Source organism: Mandrillus leucophaeus, unplaced genomic scaffold (genome assembly GCF_000951045.1).
Source record: "Mandrillus leucophaeus isolate KB7577 unplaced genomic scaffold, Mleu.le_1.0 Scaffold216, whole genome shotgun sequence".
NCBI classification, from domain to species: domain Eukaryota; kingdom Metazoa; phylum Chordata; class Mammalia; order Primates; family Cercopithecidae; genus Mandrillus; species Mandrillus leucophaeus.
Window position 1 is genome coordinate 151,519 of NW_012102210.1, and position 10,376 is coordinate 161,894.

Consider the following 10,376-nt stretch of genomic DNA (forward strand, 5'->3'; position numbering starts at 1 on the left):
GACTGGTGGGTCACATGACTGCACTTCAAAAATAAATAAATACACAAATAAATAAGTAAATATTAAATAAAATTAAAACAGGGTCTTGCTCTGTAGCCCAGGCTAGAGTGCAGTGGTGTGATCATGGCTCATTGCAGACTCAACCTCTTGAGCCCAAGCAATTCTCCCACCTCAGCCTCCCAAAAGCTAGGATTACAAGTCCACGCTACCACACCCAGCTAATTTTTTTGGTATTTTTTGTGGAGACGGGGTCCCACTGGGTTGACTAAGCTGGTTTTCAACTCCTGGCATCAAGTGATCCTCCTGCCTTGGCCTCCCAAAGGGCCTCCCAAAGCATCTAACCTCATGCCTGCAGTTTTCTGCAAGTAAGGTTGTAAGTGTTAGTTCTGCTTCTAACTTGAGAAGGTCAATTCAAAATACAGGAAGATACCTAAAACAAGAAGCTGCTCAGGATAAAAGAAGAAGCACAAAAGTGTGACAAATGTTTTCCAGTGACATAGTTCTATTGCATGTCTGTAGATCTTGTTATTCCTGGAAGCATTTAAGCTTTCAAATGTAACAAATCATTTGTCACACTTCTTCAACACTAAGTAAAAAACAGAACAATTGGGATCATGTCACTCATCTGCCTAAAACACTTCAGTGGTTCCTTGTTGTCCTTCAAATAAAAATCCAAAACCCCTCCTTTGGCTTTGAAGGCCCCCGAAGAGCTGCCTGTCCCCTGCTTCACCCCACACCACACTCTAGCTAGACTGGACTTCTCTTGCTGCCTCAGGCCTGTCACACTCCTCTGCATTTTCTGTTTCCTCTCTCTTTCCTCGTCTGTGCCCCAATCCCACTCACTGCCTAAATTCTGCTCACCTCTCAAGGCCCAGCTTATGTGCCTCTTCCTCAGGAAGCCTTGGAAATCCTTTCGCTTTAGGCTCCCATAGAACAATAAAAATTTCCTTGTTGAAAACACACTGAGTTTATCATAAATTGGATAACCTGTGTTTTCTCCCCCCAAAACAGAAATTCATTCTAAAACCTAAAAAAAAGAAGGAAGTTGCCTTGGGACAGATAGGAGGGGAGGCTCTTGGAGGTCTGGGGTGTGAACAGAGAGGTAGAGAGAAAGGAGAGCCTGAAATCTCTGAAGGAGGCAATGCATTCCCCTGCTGGGGGCGGCCTGGAGCCCTGGCCAGGTGGGGTCACCAAGGGAGCCAATGGCAGCCCCCATGCCCAGGGCCCAGCCCCAACCAGGGTGTCAATGCCAGGAATAATGCCAATAATCCCAGAAGCCAGGATGCTTTGTAAGAAAAAGGGAAAGTGCTAGACTACACACATGCACACACACAGACATGCGCACACACACACACATGCACACACACACATGCACACACACACACACACATGCCCCACCTAAATAATGGTTTATCTTCCAAAGCACTGGCAAAATTAAAGCAAAGGAAGCATAGCTCATACAATATGAGAAAAAGAGGAGAGAGAGAAAGAGAAAGTGAGAGAGAAGGACAAAGAAAGAGAAAATGAAGTAACTATAGATAGATCAATAAAGCATAAAAACAGAAAAATAAAATATTATAGTACATGTTCACAAGCATTAGGACTAGTTAGTCAGTAGGGGTGAATCAAGTATTTTTTTTCTCTTTTTCTTTTATATTCAAGCACAAAAGGATAAATTTTTCAAGAGTATTTTGTTGCAACATTGAAAGAGGGCATGTCAAGCCTTGTTAACCTGCCAAATCAGGAAAAAAAAAAAAAAAAAGAAAACAAGCAAACAAAAAAAAACTTATGGAATACAATAAATACCCAAGTTGACTGAGAAACAGTTCTCACCTGTCCCTGGCTCCCAACTTTTCACCTGACAATGGAAAAATCCCCAGAATTTCACAAGAAATACTGTGGGGTCCATGACCCGAGGAGCTGCCCAGGTATTGATAATGCCCTGAGACCCGCTAGAGACAGGACTACAGCACTATCAATGGTGGGACTTCCTGGGCGAGGCCGCACTGCCAGCAGAAGGGCAGGTGCCCATGTAGTGACCTCCCTGGAGAAGTAAGACGTGCATACAGTGGGGGAGGCAGCCAAGATCACATGACAAAGCAAAGCGACAGGTGTCCCAGCTTCCTCAAGGGAGGAAGCCAAGGCAATGCTGCACTTGCTGGGTCCAGGCTGGGGCACAGACTCCAGATAAAAACACATCCTCACTGACTCAGGCTCTTTCAGTTTCAAGAAAAAGCAACTGGCAGGGTCAGGAGCACAAGCCTCATAAGGTCTCCATGCACAGAACCCAGGAGGATCAGAAGGGCTGGGAGGATCTGAGGCAGCACTGGGAACAGGAGCAGCTAGAGCACCTCAGCCTGCCCTCCAGGACCTCCATCGCAACTCCTCAAGCCATTCTCTTTTCTCTGACAGCTATAATCCTCTGCAGTCACTAATTTTTTTTTTTTTGAGACAGTCTTGCCCTATCACCCAGGCTCTAGTGCAGTGGTGGGATCTCGGCTCACTGCAACCTCCGCCTCCCAGGTTCAAGTGATTCTCCTGCCTCGGTCTCCCAAGTAGCTGGAATTACAGGCACCCACCACCATGCCCGGCTAATTTTCATATTTTTGGTAGAAATGGGGTTTCACCATGTTGGCCAGGCTGTCTTGAACTCCTGACCTCAGGTGACCCACCCACTTCGGCCTCCCAAAGTGCTGGGATTACAAGCGTGAGCCACCGAGCCCAGCCTGCATTCATGTCTTTCCTCTGCCTTGTAGCTTTTGCTCATTGCTAGTTTCTTCCAGTGCCCTGTGACGGCCCCTCCAGCCCTTCTCTAACTCAGGGCCTTCCAGCTCAACTTCCTTCTGTTAACAGCCTCATCCCCTTGCTACTTCCTGGTTCAAATTCTTTCCCAGAGAAATGGTCTGATTTTCCCAGCTCATCTCTTTGCCAAAACCAACCAGAGATCCCCAACCAGCCTTGTTTTTGTCACCTCCCATTTCCTCCATTGGTGAGGGAGGGATCCCCTGCCCTAAATACGACAAGATGGCCAAAACACGACATTTGACACTGGGCAGGTGAGATTGACAGCAGTTTACTAGTGGGGAAAGATATCACAAGCCATGCAGGGCCACACGGGGTCACCCTCAGGAGCAGAGTGAACCAGCCAGGGCTGTGGGAGGCAGGCCTTGTAGTTACAAAATGATGAGGTGGAGTGCAGCTGGTCCCACACGATAGGAAACTAGCCAGGTGAGGACCGAGGGCAAGGGCATATCTGGTGAGAGGCAGGGAACTTAGGGTTAGGTCTTTGGGGCCCTGTGAGGCATAAAATGTCACAGCAGCACATGCTATTTCAGGTCTTACAATACAAGCCTGTACCCTCAGCTCTGACCCATTTGCACCCAGAACAACACACTGCTGGTCACAGTCATTTAATGAAGCATCTTTTCCTGTGGACCCTAATGAGGACCTGTGCTCACTCCACTCTCCCCTCCTCTCTGTGGTGGCTGCTGCCTGGATTCCTGCTTTGGCCACTGGACTTGAGATTTGGAATTGATGCCTGTGGAACTGGGTCTCTGTGAAGAGCGGGAAACCTGCTGAAACTCGTTCTTGGGAATTGAACTAGAGACTAGAAGATTGTCCAGTGAACACCCAAGAAGAAAGACCACCAAGATCGTGACATTGGAGACCTTGGAGACCTTGCTCTACTTTATTTTAATAAAAGCTAGAAATAAGTACTAGTCACATTTTGTGGCATTTCCAGGGCTGGAGCTTCCCTAGTCCTTGTTATTTTTGACTCCCCAGATGTTTCCTGATGATACTCTACAACTTCATGTCCAGCAGAGGAGACTGCCTTTCCCACATATTCACCTGGACAACCAGGAATGAAAAAGTGCACGTGGAGTGAGGCCTTGACCCAGGCAGCATTTTATTCTGAGGAAGCTGGAAGGCGAATTCATGAAGGCACTGAAGGCTGCTTCCCACACACAAGACACAGGAAGACAGGAAATGCAGAAGGAGGAGGAGGTGCCGGGGAGGTGAGGACAGAGGCTGGATGGACACTGGGCGGAAGGCAGGGCTGGGCACCCGGGTGTACTAAGGGAGTGGAAGGAGAAGGGAGTCTGGGTATTGGCCGAGTTCTGAAGGAGATACAAGTCCATGTCAGCCGCTGACTTGAACCAGAGAAGAGGTTCAGGCTTTAGATGATGTGGATGAAGAAGCCACTGAGGATATACCATGAGCAGGATCTCCAAGAACAGAGCTATTCCCACTGCAAACACAGCCAGCTGCCAGCTGCCAGCACAGCTAAGCAGACACGTGGAAATTCTAGAGGGTTTGGCCAAGAAAAGCCCTGAATGACAATATCAGCAGAATTGCTTGGTTGCTCTGAAATAACTTTGATGTGATGAAGCTGAGGCTTCTCTGAAGAAGTGGAAAACCCCAGGTGTTGTCCCGGATTACGGGTCTTAATCCTCCTTAGCAGGGCAATTGGAACTTCTAAATCCTCTCTACCCACCCCTCCCACTTTAACCTGAATTCTCCTTTCCATTCCAGCTGCCTCCATGGGGTCAGAGAATTTCCAGCCAAGACAGACGGACTCCAGAATGCCACTGTGGGACAATTTTGAAGCAAGAAAAATTAACGTGCAAAGTCCTCCTGGAGTCTAGGGGAGAAAGAGGCATTTCCTCATGTTTGACAAGCGTTGGAGTTCAAAGAGTGAGCTTGGGAGCCTGTTCTGTCACGGTTCTGATGGGACGTAGGGTCGCTTACAGATGAAAAGAAACGTTGTGTCACATTGGGCATCATTCCAGGCCTGAAGCGAGGAAGCCCTTATATTGCCACAGTGTTCATTGTTCCCGACATTGTTGGGCTCACCTGGGATCCAGAACCTAGCAAGAGGGAGAAATAAGGACGGATTTACAAAGTGGAAAACCAAGAAGAACTTATTTCCAGTGAAAAATGAGTTAACTCAACCCCAGCTTGAGTCCTAGGGAATGGCATAGTAAATGTCTGCACCCAAGCCTAAGAGGAAGGGGACTAGCGAGACTTAGACCTCTAAGCTTTCACTCACGCCCCAAGTCCAGGCAAAACCAACCCACCACTCTCAAGTCCCTACACAAACCCACACTGTGAAGACCTAGACTCATGACAGGATCCCTGCTGAAGCCGGCCAGGTAGAAGGCCTTGCTGCCACACCCCAGAGGGCGTGGAGGGCCCAGATCCCACAGCCAGTTAGTGACAGGATTGCGCTAGATCTTGGTTGCAATGCTCCTGTCACCCTAGCACAGGGAAGAATCAGAAACCCTGTCTCATGGGGAATATCGCCCCCACTCCCTTCATGCCCTGGCCATGGCCGGGGAAAGTCAGGCTGGCAGGGAGGGCTCCAGGGACTTACTTCGCACTTTGGACTTTGTTGAATGGCGTGTCATCCACCCAGAACCAGTCCCCTTCCGTCCCTGCTTTAGTCAGGCCAATCCAGTAGGTGAGTCCGCCCGCTGTTTTATACAGAAACTCCTGTAGGAAAGACAGGATAAGCAGAGGTGCGGTCACACTCCGAGCTTGATCACCTGTCTCTGGGTGTTCTTCACCCGTGCTCAGTGACAGCCCTGACCCACAGACGCACTGCACACACTGGCCTCTCAAGCCTCTTCCTGCCCTTGCCCAGAGCCCAGATTTCATCTTCCAGATTATGATGTGTCCCTGCCCTGCAGCTAACAGGCTCAGGACTTAAGCATTTCTGCCACTCAGGAAGCAGGTGCTGAGGCACAGGAAGGCCTCAGCTGAACTCCAGAGCATGGACTGCAAGAGAATGGTTCATATGACAACACCTGAATCCACATACGGCACTGTGCTGAGTCCTCCATATGCATTCACTCCTTTCCTCTGAGGCAGGTGCCATCACCATGCATGTTTCATCAAGTAAGGGCCAGTGAAGTTTGCCCAGTGAAGTTGGGTATTCCACCCAAGCTGCTAGGACTAGTTAGATGGCAAGGTTAGGGCTTTAAAACTACTCCAGAGCTCAGGCTTTGACCTGAGCTGCTATCTCACCACCCAGATGAAAAGGGCCTGCCCAATTTCTGCCTCACCAGGCAGGAGACTTCTTGAGTCATGTGGAATCATTAATGCTGTTCACAAATATTTCTTTTTTCCTGGGCACATGGAAAGTAGCTCCTCTCTGCCCTGTTCCAGGAGTACTGGAATCCAGGATCCTCCCAGTCCAGGAGTACTGCATCACTTACTTAACTTACTTAACGTACTTACGCCAGTGAAATGTAAGCAAAAATGAGGTATGTCAAATCTGGGCAGAAGCTTTGCACAATATGTCAAGTTCCCTTTTCCTGCCCCAGCAATTGTGGAAACATGTTCAGATGAAGACTCCTTTGGCCTGGGTCCTTGAGTAGCCACAGTGAGCACAGCCCCCTTGCTGGCCCTTATTGGACATGGTACCGAAAACTAATCCTTCTTCATTAGGTCATCAATATTTGGGGATTTTTGTTCGCACAGTATAATCTTGCCCATCCTCCCGGGCCCAGTGCTCAGACGCCCCCTTCCCAGAGCCCACAGGCACAACACTCACCTGCTCACTCTCTGAGGTCACCGAGGTCAGGTGTGAATTCCTGGACACACAGAACTGCTGGGCACTATACCAGGTCTTTGTGACGAGAGAAAAGTAATAGAAGTTCCCCTTAAAGTATTTCCAGCCTTGAGAAACCACCTGTAGAATGTCATCTAGAGAACAAGAGGTAAAAGTGAACGCTGGTATTCTTGATTTCTTGGGGTGCTGGCTTGGTGGGGGCACTTGAATGAGGTCTCAGAGACAGCAGCAAATGGAGCTGTGCTCTGGTGTCCTTGGGTCCTTGTGTAGGGGATTTGGGACACTCTTTCAAATCCTGAAAGTCAGACAGAGACTAATAGAGTGTCTGGGACTGGAGAGGTTAGAATGCAAGAGGATGGACAAAGAGTGTCTTTCCCATGAGGGGAAGCAACCCTCCATCGGCCATGACAAGTGGCTGAGCCCCTGGACTCTAGAAAGGAACTTGATGAGAAATGACTAGGTATGGGCCGGGGTGAACAGCCCTAATGCTTTTACATTCTGCACTTTGGTGTGGGAACTCTAGCTGGACCCTGGTCTCTTTTCTCCTAACCGCACCTAAGTCCTTCCCAACCTCAAGCCCTCTCTCCTTAACTTCCTAGTCCATGGCTGCCCCTCTCTTCCCCCCAGCCTCCTCCCTAACCCACCAGCCCAGTGACCTCAGGTCTGGGACAGGTAAGATCCCATGGGCCGCTGGTCAGCTTCAATGTAATTTTCTGAGTCACTTACTTTGTCGTTTGAGCAACTTGCTCATATTGTCCAAGCTGCCCTGGAGTGCCCGGATCTTTGTATTCAAAGCACTGGCTTTCTCCAAATCACTTTTTAACTCTGGGATTTGGGCATTTAAGGTACCGACTTCTTCCCAACTTCTTGTTAAGATCTGGATCTGTGCGTTGGCCTTCTCCACACTGGTTTTTAACTTCAGGAACTGAGAACGCACATAACCCAGGCTCACATTCACCGTCTGGATCTGAACGCCAGCTGCCTCCATGCCATCGCTATTCTTTTTAATTTCAGAATCCAAGGTGCTGATGTTGTCCACACGACCTTTCAGCAACTGGACATTGGTCTTTACATCTGATATGTTGCCCATAAACCGGGGATCTGGGATTGAGAAAGTCAGGAGGTCAGCTGAGGGGAGCCCCAGGGACAGGAGTGGGGGTGTTGTCAGGTCGATCAAAGGAAGAGAAGGGAAGGAACAGGCTGAAGCTTCCCAAAGAACCAGGACAGTCCAATGGGCCACCCCAACACTCCAATCATTCATTAACATACAACAAACGTGCAATGGGCACCTACCATGTGCTAGGAACACAGGTGGATACAGACAATGGGGAGATTGATGAAACACAGGCTGTCTGTGAGAAAATTTCACAGGCAAGCAGAAGCAGGGGTTAGAAACCAGTCCTGAAATTTCTCTGAGTGTTCATGGAACATTTGATAAAGGGGTGCCCTCCATGAGCCCCGTCACTCTCCCCAGAACTTGATTCCCCCTGGACCCCACCCCTTGGTTGCCATCCCTCTGCTTTCAGAAACCCCTGCAGTGGCTGTCTGCTAGGACAGCACCACTCCCTCACATCTGTCCGTGGGCCCCTCTGTGACCATGGGAAGAGCCAGCCACTAATCTGGAAGTGGCTTCTTCTCCAGAGAACATGGAAAAGGAGATTACAAAACTGTTTCTCCCCTTCCCTTGCCCTACCCACTTTCACATTCTGCTCAGGTCCCAGGCCTGGGTACCAGAGAGAGGATCAAAGATAAACCAAGAGGCTCAAAGGCGAGCCCTGAGGAAAATGCCATGCTAGAGGCCAGGGGTCTAGGATGGGGGAAGGGGGACTCTGCTCAGAGCCTACAAGTCTAAGACCAAGTATGTCCCGAGGCCACAGAGGGAGAAAACAAAACCCAACAGCTTCTTGGGTCCCCTTGCTCTGCTTGCTGCAGCCCTGGCAGGAGGAAGAAGGCTCTGCCAGCAGCAAAGGGCATGAAGCCTGACAGAGCCAGAAGAGGAAGAAAGATAAACCCCGCAACACCAAATGAGTAGGAAGGCTCCCTAGACATGATTTTTGCAGGGACAGGAAAATGAAGAGAGCACGAACGGGTCCTGTTGAGGGGACTGAGTCATGGAGATCTGTTGGCTCTCCATCTGGTGAGTTGGGGCCAATGACACATGAGGCTTAGTCCTTCACAGGGTCAGGAGACATTGCACTGTCAGGGACTGTCCACAAGGCTCCAAATCCAAGGAGCAGAGCTCAGATTGGTGGGGGATGGAGGGAGAGAAAATAGCACAGCATGAAAAACTAGATAAGTGTTTCCTGAGGACAAAAGAATGTATCCTTGAGCACCAATGTGCAAATGCTGATCTCAATAATCTCCCAGAAATTGGGAGGAAAAGAGCATCAGCTCACTATACTAGGGGCGGCACACCCTGTTACTGCACATGGAAAGAGGAGAAAGGAAACAAATGAAAGTCGGAGGCAGGAGAAACCTGGAAAGCAGGGAAGCGGTCTGGATCTGGAGGGAGCCAGCTGGCCACAGAGAGGGGCTAAGCCCAGGCGATGAAACATGAGGACTTACAAAGGACGGCCTGCAGCAGGACGGAGGCGACCAGGACCAGCGTCAGGCAGATTAATGCAGCACGGACTGTGGGTGTTTTCCCCGGGAACAGAGATGGACCAGACTTGGGAGGAGGCTCTGTTGGAAGAAGAAGAAAATGTGTGTTGAAGGAGTAGCAAAGGGCAGGTTTGCACACAGAACACGGAGCAGGTTCTCAGCAGTGACTGTGGCTTGCCTCGGGGCCAGAGGGAGATGTTCTGTTTGTCCACAGTGAAGTGTGCATCAGGGACCTCCCTCTCGGCCGTCATCCTGAGCGCTCACCCTTACCCTGGAAGCACAAGTGCTTCTGGCTGCCTGTCTCTCCAAGGGCTCTTATCTAGAGGAAACAGGAAGTCAGTCCCACACCAGGTCACCATATCATCCCAACTTCCCTATTCCTGACTAGATACCTTGTCTGGCTTACTTCCCTCCTCAGAAGTCTGAGCTTTCAGAAAGAGGCCATCTGTTGTCTTCTCTGGGGGTCTGTTACATAGATACATTAACCATCTTGTCCCAAAGCTATCCCATTTCTCTTGTAAGATTCTCTTCACCCATCCACCCACCCATTCACCCCACAAATACGGACTGAGTGCCTTCTAGGTACTGATGCTGTACCAGGCATAGGGCCACAGCGATGAATAACTCACAGTCCTTGCACCAAGCAGCTCACAGTCTGGTGGGAAAGACAGACATGAGCAAATAAATTGCACAAGAGACAAATATGCCCAGTTGAAAGAAGCGTGTGAAATGGAATAATGGAAAAAAAACTGCAGTAGAAACATAAGCATATGCCAAAGGATGGAGCTTAAGATAGCATGGAGTGCTTGGCAAACTGAAAATAGTTGCAATATTGCTGGAACGTAAAATATACACAAAAATGTGAGGAAGGGGACTCACATGGGGTGGAAGAGGCACCTGGGGTCTGATTATGAAGATCCTTCTGATCATGTCAAGGAGCTTGACCTCTAGCTCGTGGGTGACATGAGGCCAATTAAGGACTTCAGGCAGGAGAGAGACAAGGACAGGGACACTGTAAAAACATCACTCTGATCGTGGTGAGGAGCACAGACTGGTTGGGGGAAGCCTGGAAGCAATCATTGCAATAGAATATTCTGCTCCCTGTTATTAGCGCATCTTGGCTGATACAATACTCCTCTATAATATGCAACTTGGAGATTCAAAATGTAAACCTAAGACTTGAGTTCTCCTCCCTGCTTCC

General features: G+C 49.3%; 1 protein-coding gene across 1 annotated transcript; it reads right to left on the reverse strand.

The window, feature by feature from the left end:
- Nucleotides 1-3,883: 3,883 nt before the first annotated feature.
- On the reverse strand, nt 3,884-9,473 carry CD207 (CD207 molecule, langerin). Its single transcript, XM_011980634.1, has 6 exons — nt 9,354-9,473; nt 9,140-9,256; nt 7,301-7,675; nt 6,557-6,708; nt 5,375-5,493; nt 3,884-4,868 (listed from the first exon to the last, which is right to left on the reverse strand). Exons 1-6 carry the CDS (start codon nt 9,424-9,426, stop codon nt 4,718-4,720), a joined length of 987 nt encoding a protein of 328 aa, XP_011836024.1. The 5' UTR covers nt 9,427-9,473; the 3' UTR covers nt 3,884-4,717.
- Between the last annotated feature and the right edge of the window lie 903 nt (nt 9,474-10,376).

What these genes read in the sequence shown, in the direction of transcription:
- CD207 (XM_011980634.1), bottom strand. Translation starts at nt 9,426, where the DNA reads ATGACGGCCGAGAGGGAGGTCCCTGATGCACACTTCACTGTGGACAAA. An exon ending in CATCTCCCTCTGGCCCCGAG is followed by an intron (nt 9,257 to 9,353) that starts GCAAGCCACAGT and finishes TTCTTCCAACAG; the next exon opens with AGCCTCCTCCCAAGTCTGGT. An exon ending in CCTGCTGCAGGCCGTCCTTT is followed by an intron (nt 7,676 to 9,139) that starts GTAAGTCCTCAT and finishes TCTCAATCCCAG; the next exon opens with ATCCCCGGTTTATGGGCAAC.